This window comes from Neolamprologus multifasciatus, chromosome 9, assembly GCF_963576455.1.
Source record: "Neolamprologus multifasciatus chromosome 9, fNeoMul1.2, whole genome shotgun sequence".
Lineage (NCBI taxonomy): Eukaryota > Metazoa > Chordata > Actinopteri > Cichliformes > Cichlidae > Neolamprologus > Neolamprologus multifasciatus.
In genome coordinates this window covers 22,291,667-22,315,132 of record NC_140447.1, presented here as the reverse complement: position 1 = coordinate 22,315,132, position 23,466 = coordinate 22,291,667, and the positions used below count along the sequence as shown (strand labels likewise).

Below are 23,466 nucleotides of genomic sequence, written 5' to 3'. Positions count from 1 at the left end.
CTTTTACAGGTCACTTTAATTGATTATTTTACATAAAAACATACCGACTCGTGCTGACTCGGGCCTGTATTTGATAATTCTCTCACTGGTATGTCTTCTGACACTCTACTTGGTATTAGAAAAATGGCGAATTTAATTAGGTGAACACGGAAATTGATCCATCTATCCACCCATCCATCCATCTCATTAACAGCTTGTCTGTTTCAGGGTCGCTGAGGAGCGGGAGAGTATCGTAACAGCTGTCACTGAGCAGGAAGTTAGATACACCGTGGACAGCTGACCAATCCACACGGCCAGTTTAGAAATATAATTTAACCTAAAATATGCGTTTGGACTGTGGGAGGAAGCTTGAACACAAGAAATCAACTGTGTTAATGGAAATGCCGTTTGCAAGACTTGCATCATGCAGTATCAAGAGTATTCTCAGAAGTTCAGAAATAGGTTCTCTGCTATTATTAAGATACAACAACTGTGCAAAAGACTTGACTCACCTATAATTTCTTGGTACTTTACTTCTAAGGAGCCAGACTTTCTTATAATGTTTAAAGTAGTCTTGAGGAAAAGCTCTCCAGCTTTCAAGGGCGATCGTGGTTACTGGGCGATCGTGGCTCAAGAGTTGGGAGTTCGCCTTGTAATCGGAAGGTTGCCGGTTCAAGCCCCGGCTTGGACAGTCTCAGTCGTTGTGTCCTTGGGCAAGACACTTCACCCGTTGCCTACTGGTGGTGGTCAGAGGGCCCGGTGGCACCAGTGTTCGGCAGCCTCGCCTCTGTCAGTGCGCCCCAGGGTGGCTGTGGCTACAGTGTAGCTTGCCATCACCAGTGTGTGAATGGGTGAATGACTGGATGCGTAAAGCGCTTTGGGGTCCTTAAGGACTAGTAAAGCGCTATACAAATACAGGCCATTTATCATTCAAGTCTTTCAAAGGTTTTTCTTGGGGCATTTACTGCCATTTCACCCAGTTTCAGTCCAGTTCTTGTACCTGAGCTTTTTCATAGAAATTTCTTTTCCCTCATTCAGCCACTTAACACCGACTTATGAACCATTCAAGCACAAAAAGGCACCAAAATTTACTAATGTTGTGTCTACCCATAACAGACAACTGAGCAAAAAATCCATTTTAAATGAGCGGCTTGTCATAAAAAGACATATTTTGTTTCCATTTCTTGAGCTGCATCTACGAAAATGCCAGAGATACCACAGTTTGACAGGCATAAAATAGGATTAGCTGAAAATTTAAAGAAAATTTAAGAAACTGGACAAGTGGAAAATAAAGGAAACGAGGGGTGACTCAAGGCTTAATGGCTTTAAGCTGGACAAAATATTGTAAAAGACAAAGAAAACTGGGTCTCGAGCAGCAGTACATGTTCTCAGTGTGTTTTCTGTCACGTGTATTTTTGGTTATTTGTCCCACCCTTCCTTCCTGCTCAGCTCCAACAACAATGTCGGCTATAAAGTTAAAATCTGTCAGCAAAATGTAAATAACAGCCTTCGTGCTTATCACAGCTGGGTCCACAGCAAACAAACTACTGCAACAATAAAACTGTTCCCTTTGTGAATAATGTAGCTTAAAAGTGAATTATTACCAAACTTCAACCACACAGTGTGTAACACGAAAGAAGACGTGTGCTATACAGAGAAAGAGTATTCTGTGACGATGGTGATCTCACCTTGTTGTCGAGTGAGGCAATTTCCTGCTGGTTGGCGGTGGAGAGGAGGAAGCTGCTCATCTGGCTCTTCAGGGGGTCGTCCACCTCCACGTCAATGTCGTAGCAGGCTGTCTTCTTCTGGTCGTTGGGATCCACGCTGAAAGAAAATGTGAAGCGAGACACATCTTTAAAGAGGAAGCTTTCAATAAATCCACTTGGGAGTCCTCAAGTCCGTTCAACACATTTCCCAAATTAAGAGTTTATTTTCTTATTTGTTTTCTTTTGTGTAGAAAACAATAACCTCCCCATAATAAGCTTGCATCACACATCCCATTACTCTGGTGTGAACTCACCCAGTAATGGTTCAACATTGTTTGGCCTTAAAATGTTCTTTTTTAAAAAATGGTAAATGATGCCGTGCTTAATTTATTTATAATGAAAAAGCCAGTAGAAGGTTTCAAGGTAAACACATTTTCATACTATAAAGCTATTTGAATTTAATATCTCTTTAAATAGCACCTTTCCTGTACTAATGCAAGGGTAAATATGCAAAGCCTGGTGTAAAGACGCTTCTCAGTTAGTACTTGGTTGCGTTATTTATCTTCTGTGATGCATATTTCATACAGGAGACTCCTCTGTGTGCATTAAAGGGGGAAAATCTACCTGATAACGTGGTTGATGACGATGGGGTCAGGGGGCAGGAGGAGGTTGGTGAGGCGCTGAGGGATCTCAGAGAACTTCAGCCGAGGGCAGTCAAAAATCTAAAAATAAAAATAACTTTTCTTTTAAAGTGAACCGGTTATGCTTCTTCCTTATTTTCTGACATACACGAGACAGACCGAAGCGTTGGGCCACCTACACATTACACATACAGGAACTTTTATGACATCTCGCTCTAAATTGGTGCTCCCTTTGCAGCTATATCTGTCAGTACATGTGTCCACTCTTTTAGGAAGCCGGTGGAAATTTCATCCAGAAGAGCATTTGTGAGGTCAGACAGTGGTGTTGGACCAGAGAGCCTGGCTTCCAGACTCCATTCTAATTCATCTCAAAGGTGGGCTCTGTGCAGGCCAGTCAAGTATTTCTACACCAAACTCATCCAACCACACCTTTACGGACTTTGTCAGAACAGACAGGGACCTTTCTCAAACTGTTCCCACAAAGCTGGAAGCACAGAGTTGTCCAAAATATGTAGGTGAGGTAAAGATAGCAAACACTGCAAAGATTTGAGGTGTGGAACCTTGTTTTGAAAATTTTATGCTCACCAGAAGTGAAAATTCGGGGTTACTATTACAAACCTATAAGAAAATAACATGAAATTGAGGAAGTAACTTGAAATGTTGAGTTACTAAGTTGAAATCAGGCTGCCAGAAAAAAAACAGTAGAACATATTATGAAGAGGGCAGGAAAACCTATGCCATGAAGCGCTTGGCACACAGTTTTTATGCTGATGTTAATGCTGTGGTTCCTACATTTTTCCACTTTGCAACAAAGGTACTACTTTTTTCTACTCTTGGCTCTGTATGATGTCACAGCTTGTGATACTCCACCGACAGACATAGAGCTAACATGGAACAGACTAAATATGAGCCTTATTAAAAGAACCAACAAATCCAAAGTCTAGAGTTAGTCCAGAACAACTGGGAAAAAAGCCCAAACCATAAAAGAAAGCACCTGAATGCATGGTTGGAAAACACATGATCCCACAAAAGGGAAAAAAGGAAAACCAGAAGTAAAACAGGAACAGGAAGTAAAAGCAACATAAGACACATGAGGAAAACTAGCTTTAAAAGCAAACCAGAATAACCCTACTTATGACAGAGACATGAAAGCTAACACTAAACATAATGTCAGAGAAAGGGGAACACATGGAAAAGCTACTTTCGTAGTATCTAAGAATAAAAATATGGAGCGCTCATTTGTTCCTCTGCCAAAGCGAGAGCTGAGGTGGAGGTATGTGATCACTGCTGTTTGACTACCCAGAAGCTACTGAGACAGATTTTATGAAACTATAAGAGCGCAGGCAGAGGAGGAAGCAGTTCAATTATGGTGCTGATCCAAATCCCTTTCCTTAAAACTGTAAGATAAGACTCCTGCTTTGGTGGAGTTTATATACATACTGCTCATCTTGCCCTGGTGAAATCATATTTTCAGCAACAGCAGGAGTCCACACCTGTTGGAAATACTTGTCACAGTTGATGTACTCCTTGTCATGCGAGTCCTGCAGCTTGTTGGTCTTCACGTACTGCCAGAGGGCCTGGATGATGCAGGAGCGAGTCTGAGTGTGAATACCGAGCAGGCGAGCCAGGCGAGGGTCCAGCTTAAACTGGGGAGGCTGCGGAGACAACATAATCACATTACAGCACTTTCTAAAGCCGCCCACGTCAGAGGCTTTACATCAGCTCCATCACATCATTCACCCTTATCGTATTTCCCCGGCTTGGAAACAGATGTCAGGTTTATATGGCGTCTTACATGGACTGTAATGTTTGTGCAGGCCGGTGTTTATCGGCAACGTGAGGCCTGCAGGTTGTCACTACAACAGCTGATTTCAAGGCACGGATTAGTCACGGCATAGTAACGGACTATTTATGGGCATCGAAGCGAGACGGCGTGCCGCCCTCACCTGGTATTCCAGCATCAGCAGCAGAGTGCAGCGCACGCTCACGTCTCCTGGCCGCTTCACCTGGAAGCCGTCCGTCTCCTGGGTGGTGGGCGTGCGGTGCCACTGAAAGAGCAAAGAGAAGGCCACAGTTTGACCAAACTCAGCTGGTTTATAAATCATTTTGTTATTTTTCTACTTCATTTGATGCTCGTTTCACAATTTTTTCAGCTATTATAACACATATTTCCCAACACAAGGTCATAACTACCAGACGACTGAAGTATTACTCCGACTTCTACTATAGAGCCATCATGAAGTTGAAATAACAATAGCAGATTTTTGTAGGCATAAGAAATGAAAATAATGTAGTTTATACTTTTAACATGTGCAATGCCAAGGAATGGTCCAGATTTCATGAAAATCGTTAAAGGGTGGCTGTGAGAAGAGGTGGAAAGAATCTCTCGTTGGCTTTGGTTTAAGAGAGGACACGAACTGTGCTGCAGTAAGGCTGGAGATCACCTGATGACTTTTAAATCTATTTAAATGAATTAAATGTTATGAAAATTACACCTAAGCACTTTTACTGTAACACGCACATACCAATGAATGTATCAGGGGCAACCTGGGGTTCAGTATCTTGCCCACGGATGGTTTTACTAGAGGAGCTGAGGACCGAACCACCAACCCTCAGATTAGCAGACATACTCTACCTGAGCCACAGCTCTTGTAAGCCACATCCTCAGTCATGATTTTGTGGGGTAGTGAAAACTGAAAACTGAAGAGCCATAAACTTCCTCTAGTGACCACTTGAGGGTGTCTCCAAAAGTTTCTTGTGCCACAGAAGAAGAATTAAACACGTTTCCATGTTTACCGTTTTGGCCTCTATAGACAGTTTCCCCCTCACAACAAGGTAAAGGTGAATTTTATTTTTATTTTTGCAATTCATCGACGCTGATAGTGGAGTGGAGGGTTTTCTTTGGCCAGGCCACAGATTTCCCTCTTGGGGGTCCAAAACGGCAAAGCTATGCCGTGGGTCCCACATGGGCTAGCATACACGGGCCTCATATGAGTTTTCTATGGGTAGTGCACACTGGGTTTGCCCATAGAAAACTCATTTCGGGGTCCCCAAGGGCAAAACTGCTGTCGGCCCTGTGTGGGTGCATGCAATTTGGGCCCTAATGCAAATGTGCAGAAAACAAGAATGTTTTCAGCGTTTAGGTCATCTAACAGCACGTTTTGGGCTTTTTTTTTTTTTAAACAGAAGCACTAACTTAGTAGGTTAGTAGGTTAGCTTAAACATCTGCAAACTAACCACGCACAAGACAGAAAGGGTGAATATTATCAACCTCTGGAGACATAGTAACATCTATCGTTAGCAGAAAAATTCCATAAGCACCTGGTCACATGCAACTATCCCAATATTATTCTGTCTTTAAGTCGTTTTTGCATTTCAGAAGCTCTTCAGCATCTAACCTCTGATGGTATTTACATCTCTGTTTTACTTTAACCACTCAGAAAGGGAAAAGAAAAACACTTTAACACTCAGTCTTGCAGTACCCTGGCAAGCAATCCAAAGTGATGTTTTCCTGCAACCAATGGCTGATTCAGAACACATTACGTGCTTATTGTACCTCAAGGTAGAAACAAAATTCTTTTGATGGAAAGTCATTCAAACAGAAGCACCTGGGCGCCTGGGTAAAACACCCTCTTAAAAAGAAGGACCTTGAGAAGTCATAATTTTCACTTTGAAAGTCCTGAAGTGTTTTTTTTTAAGTCAGCACATTATGTGAGGACACAAAGTGAAGGGCAGCTAATGGTTGTTTTTAATAAGTAAGCAGTTGTTTTCTCGCATGTTTAAACAACCTTGTGTGTTGGAAATTTTAAAAACCCATCTCCTTTCTGCTGTTACAGAAAAGAAGAAGAGAGAGGGCAATCCACTCTGCCACTCTGTTTTAGTTTGAATGCACCCAACGGGAATATGAAAAGCAGCAGGTCAGCTGGGGTTATTGTACCTCGAGATTTAACCAGACGTGACAAGATAAAAATTTTCACTGAACATCTCTGGACTGCACGACCAAGAGGTCGTCACTGACCCTGACTGCACGGCTGAACGGGGAAGGTTCAATGATTTCTGCTACGCATACAAAAGCCTTACACAAATCAGTGGAGCTTCCAAGACTAATGGATGACACTTCAAAAGACAGCAAAGACCTTCCTTTGTTCTGCTGTGAATGTTGTCCAAACTGGGTGAGAAGATTAAACAGCATTAGAGTTCACTTCAGAAAACTGCCTCAGCTTTGAATTAGCAGTCTTGCCAAGAGTTAGACTGATGCTTTTCTCACATTAAGCCTCTTATGAAGGTAAAAACAAGCCGATCTAATGATACGTTGTCCAGCACATGAAAAGTCGGTCAAAGATGCCAACCACAAAAATCCCAAGCCCATTTCTAATTTGGATTTCAAATTTTTGCAGTGTTTGCTATCTTTACTTCACTGTCTATAAATATAGCGTCTGATGCAATCGCTCACTTTTTACCGCAAACCCTCGTCCAGCAAGCCTCTCGGCTATGAAGAGAAAACCCCCACTTAGTGTAGCCACACATGCCTGGGGGTGTGACCTGGCCTGTCAGCCAATAAAATGTGCTGCTTTAATGATGCTGGCAACTTCTCCATCTTTAGCCCGAAGCAACAGCACTGTGTGATCATTATTAATCAACGGGTTCTTGTAGTCCTTGTGGAGTTTCATCGGAAATTTAATCTACACCCTGACTGATATATCAGCAGGCCGATATCAGGCAGGTGCCGATATATCAGTATCAGCATTTATAACATAAATTCCAAAAAGACAAGAGAAACATCCTTCAACTGTGTTTTGAGTGTTGATGTTGCATAGTTTGCCCACCAGAGTGCCCTCAGGCTCTAGTTTCATCATTTACAAAAGTGCTACAAGGGAGTATTTATCTATTTGCATTGTTACTAAACCACAATAATTTAAAGAGCGTGCACATTCGGACATCTTCAACTTAAAAAGCAATAAAAAATGAATAAAGAAAAACTAATTTGTTGCATTTTATTGACTTTCCAATGCCGTCATTTTCAAAGGAGTAATTAGTGGAATCCTTTGAATGCATTTCATTGCATTTTAAGGGACAAAACCCCTGAATTTTTCCCACATAAGGAAATTAAAATTAAGTCTTATGTGCTGCACACATGAAAAAAAGTGATTTATTGTTGCAGGCAGTCGTGAAAACAGGATCCAAAGAAGTTTGTGTTCATAATCCAAGCTTACGCTTATTTGTCAGACAGCACGCTGAACAAATTTGTTTTCTTATCGACACACTGCGCTGCAGCTAAGAAACTCTGAGCTGTGGTTTTCAGGGGTTGTGCACTGGACTATTTCTTGACTTCCTGGTTGCCTCATAGGTATAAACTGACCATCCTTTTCTGTGTGGTTTCATTTCAGCTACTAAGCGTAAATGAGCTGGGTTCACTAACAGCTTAACTATATTACAGAAAGTCAAAAAATCATTAGGTTTTTATTAGAGGTGCTCTTTAACCCATAAAATAAAAACCCCTCCAAGCTACAAATCACTGTGTAGTGAATTCACTGTGAGTGTGAATTAGAATATTATTTTGACACAAGGAATCATGGCTATAAGAAAAGCCTGCTATCCTTTAGTTTGATTTCACTTGTATTGATCAGACACCTATCCCACATGATCATATGACCCTTTAAATTTTGCTCAGAAAGCAAATTTTGAAGTTTTCTTCAGTGAAAACAGATCAAACATCAAGGGTACCAATGCTTGATTCTGCTCCTCCATCATAGACATTAAATTGGTGCAGTTTTTGCATTGAAATTATGATGTATCCCACCGTACTGATGCACAAAGTTGGTTGTAGAAGGAAAATTGTGAGAACTGTGCAAATTGTGTGAACAAAAGTAAGATTTTGTTGTTTTTGGATAGTGACACTGTGAGTGAGTTTTTAAAAGCATAAATGTCTTTTTCAGCCCTGCTTTTGTGTTTGTTTTGTATCGTCTGTACTCATGAAGTTATGAGGCCTCAAATATGCTGAAAGCAATGAAGCTAATTAAAAGCACTGACTTTTAAGCCCAGCGCCATGAACTCCGAGGGCCTTTAACTTGGAAAATCTCATCATAAAAAGGTAAACTTTTGCATTTCATCATTAAATTGATGTTATTGTCAGGTGGGCAACACCGATTGACCGACTGATTGATTGATTTGTAATAACTATACAGGGTTGAGTTATTACTACAAGTTTTGTAGAGACACACAACACACTGTGGTCTCTAGTGTTACCCGCCACAGTCAGGTGTTTATTTTTGGTAGCTGCCACATTTGACGTAGATTCATCATAGCAGTGCTCAACATTTTTAGTTAGCCTTTTATAACTCACATTAAATACACCTGTGCTTACCCTGCTATGACATATCAAACAGCCTCCAGCAGAAAGGAGTGTATTAGGGCAGACTGAGGAGGTTCAGTTAATCCGTTGTTAACGTCACTAGCCGTGTCTGGGCCTAAACTCCGCTGCAGGTCCATATATCAAACGATCACTATGGCATTACTGAGAGTTGAAAAACTGTTAAAGTCTTTCATCTTTAATTAAATGATCAGCGTTCTGCTCTACCAGGTGTGACAATTGAGTTTAACATCCAGGCAACCATGAAAACGGAATTTATGACATTTAACGGAGTTAGAAGTTAGCAGGAAGTTAGCTCGCTAGCTTCTATCTAAATACAATATAGCGTGTCCTGACTGCGGGGTTTTGGAAACCAATTAAAACGTACAGCTCTGTTATCACTTCCAACATAAATGAAGACAGAAAACTAAACAGCAGTGACGTTTGTAGGGTTACTGAAGTTTGGCTAGCTGGTATATAATGATGTGCTACGTGACCGTTAGCGACACAGCTATGTTAGCATGATATAAACAAGCTAACTTTTTTTCCACTCGATAAAAGTTAACGTGAGTGTTCTCGGTGGTCAGGAACAAATGTAATCGCATGGCAGGATGCTGTAAAAGGACCAAACTTCAGCAGGAGAACAACTGAGATAATCCATCCACAATACGAGGTTAGTCATTCATATACTGCTGCATGGGCTGGGCTGTAGTTACATCCTAAGGTTTTAAAAACTGATCTTAAATAAATGATTAGCGGTAATAAAAGCCGAGGGAGGTCAACTGTGATCACTGACTGTTTTAGGAGCTTTTTGAGATTAAATAGAAGAAAATACAAAACATTAAACATGTTAATAACACAAAAGCTATATTAGACTACTTTAGGCCCGGAAGTAGGATTCGTTACGTCATCACTTAACGACCTGATTGAACGTTTTCACAGCAGATGTTATCAGATATATTCTTCTGGTTTGGATTTGCTGCCATTTATCCAGATTACATCGCTCAAATTGAATTAATCAATCAGTTTAAAATCTGCAGGATTTGTCTGTTATTTTTGTCCTTGTGGCTATAAACAGATGCTTGCTGTGCTGTTTGGGGGTAAAAAGCTAAAACAGCTTCTTAAAGCCCCTTTTTGGTAACAAGCTACTTGGTGAGCTGCAGGTCACCTGAACGCAGCGAGTAACAGCGGTGAAACAGTGCATACGTTTTTAAGGACTGCAATTACTCTTCACACACATTCGAAGAGAAGCACTTATGCTAGTTTTTGTGTGTTTTAAGTGACACGCTGACTGCCAAGGGGTGCGAGAAACAACAGCTAAGACAGGAAGCGAATTCGTTCAACATCCGACTGGTCTGCCACAGAGTGGCTGCACACATGCACTCCATAAATCAGGCTGCAGGGACAGACCGTTTTAAAGTGTAAGGACTGTGTGTGTGGGGGTTGTGTGTAATGCTGCAGGCAGTGTTAACATCAAGCAAAGCATGCAAAACTTGTAGATCCTTGCATGGCAAATACTTTTAAAATTTAAAAGTTAGGAAAATTACTTTCCAGGGAGATAGATGTGAAAAACTGAACTGTGTCTGGCCGATGTGGGTGCAAGAACAGTGGCTTTTCTTAAAGGAGCCGTTTTAGTCCAAAATCATATGTGAACATTTTTCTTCTGGCCTTTTGTGCCGTTTGTTTGTCTTTACCGTTCTGGTGCTCAGCATTGGTCTGGAAGCTTGTTTCCTCCACTGAAAAACACTTTTTCCCCATCTATGAGTCAAAATGTTCGGGCGTCTTCTTTATAAGTCAAATTTTCAACTTCTTTCCCTGTAAGTTTGAATTAGTACATTGAAATTTTGAGATACCCCAAATTTACACTTACAGATGGCACAAAAATGTGTTTTTCCGTTGAGGAAATATGCTTCGATAGCTTTGGAGATACCTCCACACACATATTATGTATTCATCTTTGTCTTCATTTGTATTTTCTGTTATTTAATCACTGTTTTATGTTTTCATTTTTGCACTCTCTCACGGTATAAGGCCCTCACACTGAGCTTCTGGCACTTTTATTTTAAATATGTTGTTTAAAAAGTATTCTAGACTGCATAATTTTTATTCTTTATCCTGCTCCTGTAGACAAAAAAGTGGCATGAATAAAGTACCTATATACCAATTTAATTTCCTGTTTTATTTTGAAATTCATTTTCTTGTTTTATTGCTGCTCCTTCCTTCCTGTGTCCCATCAGCTAATTACTCAGCGAATGTATGCATAACCTTACAGCTCAAGCTTTAAAGTTTCAGTGATTCTGTTGTGCACGCTGACCTCTGCTTTCTCCTTTGCTGATTTTTTTTCAGACCCTCTGTGCAACCGCAACCCTGATCAACAAAACCGAGACGTGGACTTTTATCCTGTGTACCTTTAAATCCAGTTTTCAGTCCATTATTTGGTTCAGCCACTACGCTGCAGAAAAGTCTGCCTTGTCTTGAATATAATGGAACTAAAAGCCCGCTACCTTGTGGTTTAAAAGTGCCAGAAAAACGTATTTTAAAAACTCAGCAGCAGTAATGTTCCCACACAAACTCTGCAACACTTTCGTAGGCAGGCACAGAGACACTTTCTCCAGCATGTGTTTCAGCCCTGATGTCACAAGGACGGAGACATAAAGACCTGCTTCACAGCCTTTGTTACATTTTTACACATTTATCTCCTTTTTGTAACGAATATTCCATTTGTATAACTTTCTAAATCGTGTAACACATTAATATAACAACTTCTGGGTTTTTGTCTGCGTCCACACTATCGTTTCAGTCGTCCACATTTAAACGGCCGAAAACTAAAGTTCCGGTCCTTTGCATGCGTGAAACGCAAGACGATTCGACCTGCCTCATTTCTGTCTGCCGTTTATAATCCCCTTCGCTATCTTAGTTTAATTGGTCACATGACTCCATCACATGACTAAAATGTGTCATAGTTTTCGAAAAGGCTCCGGGTTTGCTGTCCACACCGCGACACAAAAACGGCGTTTTCAAATGTATCCGCTTTGGAGAGCATTTTCAAAACGCTGCGTTTTCCTTGACCGAAAACGCCGTCTCAGTGTGGAATGACAGCCAAAACGGAGAGAAAAAGATGCGTTTTCAAACGAAAATGTATTAGTGTGGACATGGCCTCAGGGTTCAGTATCCTAGCCAAGGATACTTCAACATGCAGACTTGACCTCTGACCTTGATCTCGAGTTCACTGAAATAGACACTATTACTACCTGTGATTACAAAAAATACATAAAAATCATAATAATAATAAAGGCGTAACCATGTTTATTTTATCATTATTAATATATGTTTTACAATGTTACCGGTACAGCGATGTTACCGTGAGCGCTGCCTGGTGATTTCTGGAAACCGGCACTGACTCTGAGTTTTTCTAATAGACTTTTTAGGTGATTTGATGACCACAAGGTGAGTACCATCTAGTTTCATTATATTCAAGTGAAGCTCGATATGACTACAAAACTCACACCAAAACCATGCAGGTGGATACATTTCGATACAAGCCAAAGGAAAACACGTATATGTGATGTCAGGGTGAACTTCTACATGAAAGCGGACACCGCACACTTTTAGAAAATCAGCTTTCAGGTTTGCAAGGTTGAGTATTTTGCACTTGAAAGACACTGGGGACCCTTTCGAAGGTGAACATCTGTTACATTTAAAATCCACTGCAGTAGAGCAAAAAGTGTGTTTTTACTTTTGTGTTTTGTGCAGGTAAAAGTGTAAAATTAAAGCTGCTGTTCATCCATTTATTGATCTGAAAAATCACTGATGATTTCTGAGATCAATGCAAATTCCGCAGGTGAGTGTGTGGTTCCTCTTCTGTGTTTTGAGCTGACCTCGACCAGGTGGTTGTCGGGACCGTACAGGTCTTTATCCAGCTCGATCACCAGGCTCTTGAAAAATGAAGAGAATTTCTTCTTCTGCTTCCCCGGCTGCAGAGCAAACAGATAGCAATCAGAAAGACGTTGGTTAAGACCCATAATCAGTCACACATATGCATGAGACACTCATAAGCAGATTCACAAACTACTGTTGCCATGTCTTTGCTTATAGCAACATTACTCATCAAAAACCCACGAGAGGCGGGGTGAGATCAGAAAAAAAAAAGACGCAAGACATTCTCAGAGTCCACTTCCTCCGAGCTCAACCAGAAATATTTGTGGTCTGTGAAACCTAAATGCTTTGTGCCGCTGCTCTGAGAACATCAGAGCTTTTTGCAGTCAAGCTCGCGGCACAAGAAAAATGCAAAATCCTTCTGCTTTTAAGACACTCGCGGTCCCTCAAGACGCTCTTCTCAAAATCAGTCGTTCATTTCATATTCTGAGCCAGACGATACTTTTCTGTCCGTAGTCGTTTGAGCGCATCATTACCGAGCCGAAGACAACCAAGAGCAAGTCCAAGATCAAAGAGCGGCACACTTTAATACCAACCGGGATGATTTAGATGTGTTATTATTTTAGAGGACAAGCAGTTATTTGACTCATGCTGAATTCATCTACACCCAGCCGCGACAGCTCAGTATTCAGTTATTTTCCTTTAAAAAAAAGGACTGTATTAAAACTAAACCCATGCATGACTATGAATAAAACAAACTCACATCATCCAGCAACTTCCCTTCTACTCGCAGTTCCCATGACGCAATGCTGCCATCAGAGTCATCTGCGTCAGGTCTGGCAGGGTTGAAGGTGTTGGAAATGTAAAGCCTCAGTTTACGCTTCTGCTGCTGGGGCAAGGGCACGACAATAACACAGTTTAAAGGGAGATCTCTGTCTGTTCCTCTTTGAACTGCAAAACTATCCTTAAACAGCATTTTCTTGTTTGTCCCGAGTCCTGATTTCTTTTCGATACCTTCATTGGCCTCTTCAGGGCCTCCTGGATGTCCACGCGTTTGCGCATGATGGTCTGGTCCAGCTTGCGCTCAAATGCAAGCAGGTCCATGTAGGCCTGAGACTCAGGGACCAGCTCACGGATCTGCTCAGAGGGAGGACAGGCTTAGGTTAAAATCAGATAATGTTTCACACCCTGGATTAAGAAGTAAGATTTTCTTTGCATATCTAAATAGCACTAAAGAACTTAAGCTGATAAGCTGTCTATTCTGGTGCGGGTGCTGGTAGGGGGTCTGTTGTCTACTTTAGCCCCTTACATTCAGTATCCTGTAATTTAACCTTTAAGCAGCTTTAAGGTTAGAGAAAAAACCCATAGTATTCCACTCTAACTTTAAATATGGAGAAAATATGGCTATATGGCTAACTGCTAGCATAAAACAACACTACAAAAATGAGAACTTTAAAGAAAGCCTCCAGAAAATACAGCTAACTGCTAGCGTAAAACAATACTGCAGCTTATCATATAAAGTGATAAAAAAACAACAACACACAAATGAAGATAAGAATAGGTGGGAAAGAAATGAAGTTACCAGATTATGAAAAACAGCACTGAAGCTAGTTAGCTAAGAGAGTGAGCTCACTTGCAGCTAACGCTAATGCACGGTCATTCTAAGGCTTTAAGTATCAGGACAATCATCTGGTCTTTATCAGTTCTTAAGATTGAAAAAATACAACCTTAGATGACCAACACATTACCTGTGATACCTTTTAATTATTTATTTAACAAAAACCCAAAATGGAGAAGCAATGTGTGAAAAACTAAGTACATCCCATAAGTCAGTATCTTGTAGAATCAATGTTAGCAGCAATAATTTGAAGTAACTGTTTTCTATATAACGTTATCAGTCCATCATATCCTTGTGGTTGAATTTTGGGCCACTCCTCTTTACAGTGTTGCTTCATTTTAATGCGGGCATTTGTTTATGCACAGCTCTCTTAGCATCCCTCCAGGACATTTCAGCCAAGTTGGGGTCTGAACTTTGACTATTACATCACCTTGAGTAATGATGTTAAATTTGGCTTTGCAAATGTAACATACACAGAGCACACATCCTAACTGTCTGAACCTCTAAATTATTTAAAAAGTATTTTACATTTTTAAAAGGTTTGTGCACTATAGGGCTTAGCAAGTACAATTTTTTATTATCTGACTGTATTTGTAAGTTGGCATTTTTTAGAGTACTTAATGTGTTTTATAAGCGTTTCTTTTGCAAACGAACTGAAGCTGAAGTTCATTATCCCCACTGAATTTGAATTAAGGAGTGGCATGACAATGAAATATTCAAACAAAGCACAACTATCCTGAATGCACTCCACCACTGCTCCACAGTCTCTCATTATCGTGGTGGTCGACACCAGCCTTGTGACACCAGGGGATCAAAATTAGATGCAGGCCGTGCAGCCAAGCAGCCAGGAGTCTCAGGCATTACCATACTGATGAAAGTCCTCGGAGCATCAAGGGCTGCTGCTCACCAAGCTGGGCACACATGCTCCTACGGTTCCTCCCTCCCTCTTCGTTCACATTTCTTTCTAAAAGGCTGCCTTCATTGTGCTTCTCATTCCTCCTCTATCTCCATCTCGCTCCCTTTCACCGGGCCGAGGTGCCGAGCTGACGGAGGAGTGTGGCAGACATTCCCCGTGCCTGACTCATTATTGTGTAGTGGCGCCCCAGCCGTGCCTGCAGCTATCTCCCCATCTGGGCTATGTCAGGGGATAAGACCTAACCTCTCAGTCTCCAGATCTGCAAAGCCCTCTGTGTGCTGGCCAGGACGTGGCGTGGCACGGGTCCGAAAACCGAGAGCATGGGATGCAAACCACAGCCGGCACGGACTCTCACCTGTGGCAGCATGGTGTTTCTGCTGCCTCCTTCAGTTTTACTTGTGGTTGCGTCTTTTCAACATCCCGCTGACTACGCCGATTCAAAAAAGAAAATCAATGAGCCGCTGTCCAAGCAGCAAAATGAAACCCTAAATAAAAAAAGCCCCAAAACCTTCAGATCTGTTCCCCTCATCCTCCCTCATCTCATTTGGAAATAACAAATAATCACCTGGCCCTCTGCGCCTCCCAAGAATCCAAACATCAAAAAGACGACCGGGATTTTTTCTGTGCAGCGCACAAAGGATAAAAAACACACACAGAGAAAAACACACAGCAACAAAGGTAAAAATATGCAGCCTCACCCTTTGCGGAAGAATCTTGTCTGCCATTTTCCTTCTCTTAGCACTAGAGAGAGAGGGAGAGAAAGACAGGGAGAAAGAGGGAAAAGAGAGCATGTTACTATGGTGACTGATAGCGTAGCACCCAGGCCATCTGCTAAAATGCTGGGCCATATCCAGCACCCCAGCGTCCCAGCTGTGTGTGTGTGTGCGTGTGTGTGTGTATCATGTGTTTGTGTGTTCCCTGAGATGCAGCGGTACACCTGGAGAGCGAGAGCCTCTAACAGCCAAAAAAGTGTCACATCCCACATCTCTTCCCTGACATGTATTCACTGCACACACACACACCTTCTGCAGAATCGCTGAGGCCGCCGCCGCCGCTGCAGGACTCGGATGGTGACAGGATGTGTGCTCACGACTTTTCAGGATTTATGCGCGTGTGTGTGTGCAGCTCATTAGATTCATTAATTCCTTGCAGCATGAACACACTTCATATATTTTACTTACCAAGAAAGGGCTAAGAGCAACAAGAACATCTGTGCCAAGTTGTCAGAACTTTCTTTCCAGGTGACGCTGATTGCAAAAACATCACTACAGCTTCCTACACTCCCCCAAGATTTCCTTAAATATTTAATCATCTCCCCGTGTAAAGTGCTCTGTCGTCGATGCCTGCAGGAGGACGCTGCCTAAAAACAACAAGACGGCACTACACTGCAAAAAGAGCATAAAACGAAAAATAAAGAAATAAACTCGTCTCATGAGGACGGATCATTTCAACTCACTTTTCTCATTAAAGATAATAAATAATCTTGCCTTTAGGGTGTTACGTCCTCGGGGCGATTCGATTAATTTGTAATCCCGTTTTAGGATATCGAGAGCCAAACTGAGCTGAGTTCTTTTTAAAGCTGAATATTTTGATTTGCTTCCTTGCTAAGAGTTACATTAGAAGATGGAGTGGTAAATATAGACAGCCGGGCTTTGGTTGAGATTAGAAACAAGAAAGGTTCACTAATTACCCACACTGTGGTATTATCTCTCATAATCAGCTGTTTTGTGTTTATTTAAAGGCCTTCAAAGTGCACTATTGACCCCTCAAGTTCATAAGTAAAGGAGGTATCAACCTGAAATGTTGAAAAATGGATTTAAACAGTTAAAACCAGCAACTAAATCAATTTTACTAGATGCTAGATTTATTAGATACTTTATTAGGTAGCAGAAGCGGCCGACTTGAATTCAATTTATTTACACTGATCAGCCACAACATTAAAACCACCAGCCAAAACAGGTTCGGCCCACCGGGTTACAGACAGTAACCCGGTTGGCACTGGGATCCATCGGGTCCTGTCAGTTACTGGGTGGAGGCTGCTGCCGTTGGGGAGTGCCCACGTCAGGTTTGAGTTTCATGGCGTTAATGTTGTGGTTGATTAGTTTACACTGCGATGACATTTGAGTTTCAAGGAAACAGTCCAGTAAGGAATCAATTTAACAGATTAAAGGATTAACTGATCACACAAATCTAAGTACAGATTGATTTTTCCATAATTACATGAAACTTTAAGAGTTTAAACACTACAGGATCTCTGAAACTTTGCAGTGTGTTTTGAGTTCTCGCCCAGCTCTCTCTGTGGGTGGAAATTTCTCTAGTTAGTTAGATTATTTTTTGTATCTAGAAAAGATTTTTTGCAGTGTAGTGAATTTTTCTGTCACAGTGCACTACAACGGTCTGTGAAGCAGTATGTTACATCAGCATGCCAACTACTGAAACAAGACTGCTGCAAGGAGAATTGAAGGATCCGGGAGTGCATTGGAAAGGGGAAAAAAACAAAAGAAACACAAAACAACTCGCCATTTTACACTCTCTTAAAATGGTTTGAGACTGGATTTCTATTCTATTTATTTTTCTGCTCTAGCTGCACAAAACCGTTCCCATCATGCCATGCTCCAGCCCAAAGCATGCACCACTACATTTCAGGAGTCGGCTTCTACGACCTCTACGTTTGTTTTCTCATTCAGGAAGTGCTGGGCTCAGGTGAAAAGGCAGGAAGGAAAAAAAAATAGGCCAGAGTCATCAAACGAAAGAAAACGGACATGCAGCAGAATAAAATCCTACTTTGATCCGAGCGTGGGATCTGATTGGGGCTCTCTCATGTCCATCTGCCTCGCCGGCATCTCATTGGCTCCGGGGAATCCGACTGGCTTCCTAAGAATTGGTGAGGATTCGAAGGTTGTCCGATTAGAGTTGTGGCGAGACACACACTCAGTGGCAGCAAGTACGAGGGTAAACACCTGGTGGTTCTGTGTGTGTGTGTCTGTGTGTGTTGGATGTGTGTGTGAAGTTCAAGGGTCTGTTAGTAGGTGCAGACAAGGGCAGGCACTGGGCATGTAACGGTGTCCATGCATGCACATAGTGCAGCAGAGGAGGACCTGGGAGGCGTCCTGCTCGTCTGAGGGACACGCTCATCCTACAGTTTCTCAGTGAACCAAAACAATCATGCTTCACACACAAAGACAGACAATACACTGATAATGAACACAATGGGAACAGACAAGCAGCGTGTGGTGGTTTTACCTCTCTGGGTCCAGCTCAGGATGGCCCTATGGTGCATACATGGTTGGTGATTTATGGATAAATAAGAGCTTTTTGTCAGCCAGAAAAGTAGCTCCTGACCACGAAACTCAGCCTTTTTTTTTTTTAAACTGCTGCATAAAACCTCACAATCCTCCTAAGCAACATGAAGTGTCCAAGGTAACCGTGCGTTATGAGCAGTGAGGAAAGTTTTTACTTCAAGGACCAACATTAATAGCAAAAACCAAGGTTCGGGGGTTTATAAGTAATGTGGCACTCAGGGGAAATAAGAGATAAAATTGAAGACAAAAAAAAACCTAACCAAAATATAGCAGGGTGTGGATAAAGCTGGGGTCTGAAGAACAAAGAGGCAAAGCTAGAGGAGGGAACACGGCACGTAATCTTTAAATCTGCTATTTTACAGCTGCCGGCAGTGGTTTCAACTCTCCTGGGGCGGAGATTGAGGTGCAACACTCTGAAATCAACTGGAAGCTGTCATTCATTCAGAGGATGTACAGAGACGATGCAGTTCTTCATCTTTGTGCTGCTTTAAAGTGGAAAATTTATTCCAGAATGAGGTTTGAGCCTATTTTTGAGGCAATGGTCAAAGCAGTAGTGGCCAGCCAATCGTACATTACGTCATGTTGCAATATGCGAAGTGTCTGTGGCGAGCAAACAAGGTTTTTTTCAGTTGTGGTGCAACAAAACAAATGTTTCCCCTTTCTGAGAGAAACGGAGCAGAAATGCACTTGCAATACTCAAATGTGGGATTCTGTATGTTTTTCACACTATATCATTAATATACAGACCATAGACTGTATATAAAAGATGGACGTAGCCATTCATTGGATGACACTTCTACTCGAGAGCCATCATCCTGGACAAATGAGTGTTTTGAAGCCAGATGTTACGAGTGAGTGGCAGAGCTGACTTCTTTTCCACAAGCACCCACTCAGCTCAACTACACTCTACTGGACTCAGTTTTGGTCATTTTCCATTATAACTGAGTTCCACCTCAATGTGGCTGTGCTCACAACAAGACAACAATGGAGAACATCGTGGCGCCATCATTGGCGGGTTTGACTCTTGTGAAGCAGTCAGTCTTATGACTCATGCAGTGACGTCACTGCCTGGCCAATCAGTGGCATGCAGTCTGCTGGTGTCACATTTTCAGCTCAGCTCACTCAGAAACCTGGCTGCATAGGTTATAAAAAAGTACCAGTCGAGTCAAGTAGGTGAATGATGCAGTGACTTGTCAATCACGTAGTAGGCCCGCCCACTTCCTGCTTTATCCTGGAGACCACACTAAACATGCGATGAGTCCATAAACTCATCAGGAAGGTGTGTTTTTAGGTCATAGATTCAAGTGAGTTTTCTAATAGACTTTTATAAAACCAGATTTCTTTTTGCAGCCACATAAGTGGCTTTCTAAATGCTGGCATGGAGAAAAAATCCAGGATTAATGCACTTCTGCTTTGACTTGACTTTTTAAGACCTACATCCAATTTTGGGGGGGAGAGACCACCAAAAATACATCAACAGAGTCACAACGTTAGCTTATGGTGTGTGTGTTAAATTGTTCCTTTCTGGGTCCAGAAATTTCCAAAAATATGGCATCGAGTGTGCAGTCACCATGTTTAATTTAAGACAGATTTACCCTTTTGAACTTCATGCACCATATAAGTGAGAAGTTTACACCTACATGCTAGTTGAAGTACCCAAATTGAGACATAGTGCGTGTGAGTTACATATAAAGATAATCCGTCCTGTGGTGCTTCTTCACAAACTTTTTAGGAAAATATATACAGACTTTCTAGGACAAAGGGTTGAGTATTTATACCAATTAATGCAAAGTATTTGTAGCAAGACAGCGTAAGCTCTGCAGAGCACGTGTAGCTGGGACCATAAGGTCTCAATGACACTGCAAACACAGGTGGCCCGCCCTCGGCTGGCAGCAGCAGCAGCGTGGAGTCTGAGCTGGATGGAGGCGCCGGACCGTCAACGCGTTTGCCAGAGGACGCGCACTCCAACAGAGCAACAGGGAGCGAAAAAGACAAAGACACCTGAACAGGTCACCCTGCACCATTGATCAGAGCCTCCACAGCCGGCTGGGCTGCTGTGGGGGTTGAGGCCCCGATGCAGTGCAACATTTCCCCTGACCAGTTCGACAAGCCTGCTAAATTATAAGTGGATCAATCGTGCTGCACGTAGCAGGAGAATGAAACAGAGGTCCACAGAGTGTGCATATTGATCCCCTTTCTAATGACCAAACCTGGCATTCACTCGTCTCCTTGTAGTCATGAAGCTACTCTGTGAGCCTCTGTGTGTGTGTGTGTGTGTGTGTGTGTGTGTGTGTGTGTGTGTGTGTGTTTGTGTGTGTGTAGCCTTGAACTTTCCTAAACATTTCTTGGAAGGATCTGTATGTGAGATCATAAATGTCTGAATCATTCGGACCTGGGGCGATCTGCGCTAACTCACTAACGGAGATTTGCCGCGTTAATGCGGTTGTGGTGTTAAATGTATAAAATGTATAGTGTGAAATGTATAGTTTTCAGGGTTTTTATCGGTTTTTCAGCGGTACTCGGTTTTTCTTGGTCTTTTCACGTGTGTTATGAATAAATTTTTCTTTTTTTCGGTACTGGTACTACTTTTATTTTGTTGTATTTATCCGCGACACCTTAAAGGCCGGTCCATGAAAATATTGTCGGGCATACCAAGAAAGTCGGTCCGTGGCGCAAAAAGGTTGGAGACCGCTGGTATAGAATACAAAGTGGATTAAAAGCAGGTGCCACCCGTGGTTAACAGGACTAAGCTAAACAAAGCATTTCCAGTAGTAATGGTAAATGGCCTGCATTTGTATAGCGCTTTACTCAGTCCCTAAGGACCCCAAAGCACTTTACACTACATTCAGTCATTCACCCATTCACACACACATTCACACACTGGCAATGGCAAGCTACGTTCTAGCCACAGCTGCCCTGGGGCGCACTGACAGAGGCGAGGCTGCCGGACACTGGCGCCACCGGGCCCTCTGACCACCACCAGTAGTAAGTAAGTAAGTGTGAACAATTTCCTGTTGTCTGCTACATGTGCGAAAAGGCAACGACAAACAAAGTGTGAAAACAAACCCGTCCTCTATTTCATTTGATGGCAACTTCCACTACAGTTGTGGAAGAGGGGGAAGTACGAAATTCGACCTGTTTCGGAAAGTAGAGAAAACGAGCCATACGTGGATATTCAGCGTATCGCTGTAGCACAAAGCGTTTGCATGGACAGATCAGCTCCGTTTAGATTTAACCATGTGCGCGTCAAATTACCGTAACTCGTCACTATTTTGGGAAAGAGAGAAAATTTAAATTGAAGCAGAGAGAATGCTGCTTAGGTTTTAAACAGAAGGTCATAGGAAGTAATGCACAACTACTGCCAGAGGGTGCTGGTAACGCACCTGGAAGCTATTTGCAAACTGACATCAAACAAAACAATAGAGCAAGAACACCTTAGCTAGCAGAGGGCGGACTTAACGAATAGAATAGTTAATGCTAGTTAAATTTTCCTACTCTAATCACTTTGTTTCATGAATACATGCGTTAAAAGCATGACAAGAAACAGAATACGTGTTTCTCATACGTCTAATTAGAAAAAGAGCAACAATATGTGAATAAATTCTCCCAAAGCACTTGACGTCCTGCTTAGTCTCCTGCACGTGGCTCTCTCTCATCACCGTCTCCTTCACTGTGGGTATGTCTGCATGAAGCCTCGAGGAACATTAATGTAAAAGTGACCTATGTGTGAATGTCAAATGAAGCCTGCAATGTTACGTATCCCGCTTTGACAGTAGATAGCGTAAGGATAAGCCAAAGAGACTACCAGAGTCTGAACGTCTGCAGACAGCTGTGAGGACACCACGTTTATGCGATGGTAAAAATTTACACTACAAAGACGCTGAAGACAGCTAGAGGTCGAACCGAGAGCAAACATTCAGTCGTGGCAGCGACTGTGATGGTGAGAGTGGATGTATACAGCAGTGAGCGAGGCGAAGGATGCAAAACGAGGCGAGCAGCGAGAGAAGGGGAAACGACATGAAATGGAAGCTGAAAAGTGACACACACAAACACGCACAAAGGTCATGGTTTCACTCGTCACCGGTGGGATTTTTTAAGCTGGATTTGAAAGATTTTAGGAGATCACAGTGCGTAAATGTTGACGTACATGTTGGAGATACTTCGCTAACATTTTTTAAAATGATTTCATGACTGTTAAATTATATCGGCGTTAAAAAAAAAAAAATGAAAAAAAAAACCGATTCATGTCTGATCTCCAGCCAAATAGTTTCAATTTACAATGAAATTAAAGAGAAAAGCAGCAAATGATACATTTTATGATGGCGGACCTAGCAGTTATGTGGCGTTTTTTTGGTTAGTTGCACTAGCAGTGCAAGTCTGCGGCGTGGTTCAGTCCCCCCACTTTTTATCTAGAGCATTTCTACAGTTTTTATAAGGAATGCGATGAAATTTCATGCAATCATGAATCGTGATCACTTTAAGCAGCTACGGTAGCCAACATTTGCCCAAAGGTTGAGCATTCAACACCCTCAACCTGTTGGCAACAACTTTTAATCACAACATGAATGAAAGGGCCGTCTAGTGGGAGGCAACCTGTGTTCAAAGCCGGTCAGACTCGGACTGACTGCATTTACTTTCAGACAAACTGGCAAAGTTTTGCAAATCATTGCTAATTGCACCCTTTGGTTGCAACTTGTCTGCAATATAGGTTTTGCAAAAAGGGACTCGACTCAACTGGTTGCCAACCATTTGTATTCTGGTTATTTATAAAACTACCGTTGTTGAGTGCCAGTTTCACATTACAGTTACACTGGCGTCCTGCAGCAGCTACGTCACTATTTATGTGGGAATTTCTGAAGTTCTTTTTCAAATCTCTGAGATGGACAAACCGGACTCTGAATGCAGGAAGTTAGTGCAAAATTAAATGGGAATTTCTGTGTACGCAGACTGTGACAGGTTTGTGATTTTCCATGTAATTTCTAACCTGACCTCATTGAAATGGAAGCTGATAGCACGCGGACTCTCTCTTATTGCCGTATTAACGGCACCAAAGTTGCTTTGAAAGCAGCATCTAGACTG

General features: G+C 42.1%; 1 protein-coding gene across 5 annotated transcripts in view; it reads right to left on the bottom strand.

Moving 5' to 3' along the window:
• The window catches only part of smarcd3b (SWI/SNF related BAF chromatin remodeling complex subunit D3b), a 61,781-nt gene that overhangs the window by 4,818 nt on the left and 33,497 nt on the right, over positions 1–23,466 (bottom strand). For 2 of the 5 annotated variants that reach the window (XM_085172215.1, XM_085172213.1), the window contains exons 3-11: positions 17,870–17,959; positions 15,784–15,826; positions 13,566–13,688; positions 13,315–13,440; positions 12,554–12,649; positions 4,273–4,374; positions 3,820–3,981; positions 2,310–2,407; positions 1,668–1,803 (exon numbers count right to left, since the gene is read on the bottom strand). In XM_085172215.1, the coding sequence (XP_085028341.1) occupies positions 1,668–1,803; positions 2,310–2,407; positions 3,820–3,981; positions 4,273–4,374; positions 12,554–12,649; positions 13,315–13,440; positions 13,566–13,688; positions 15,784–15,826; positions 17,870–17,959 (976 nt within the window). The remainder of the gene's footprint in view (positions 1–1,667; positions 1,804–2,309; positions 2,408–3,819; positions 3,982–4,272; positions 4,375–12,553; positions 12,650–13,314; positions 13,441–13,565; positions 13,689–15,783; positions 15,827–17,869; positions 17,960–23,466) is intronic. The other 3 variants (XM_085172214.1, XM_085172216.1, XM_085172217.1) reach the window with 3 other exon arrangements.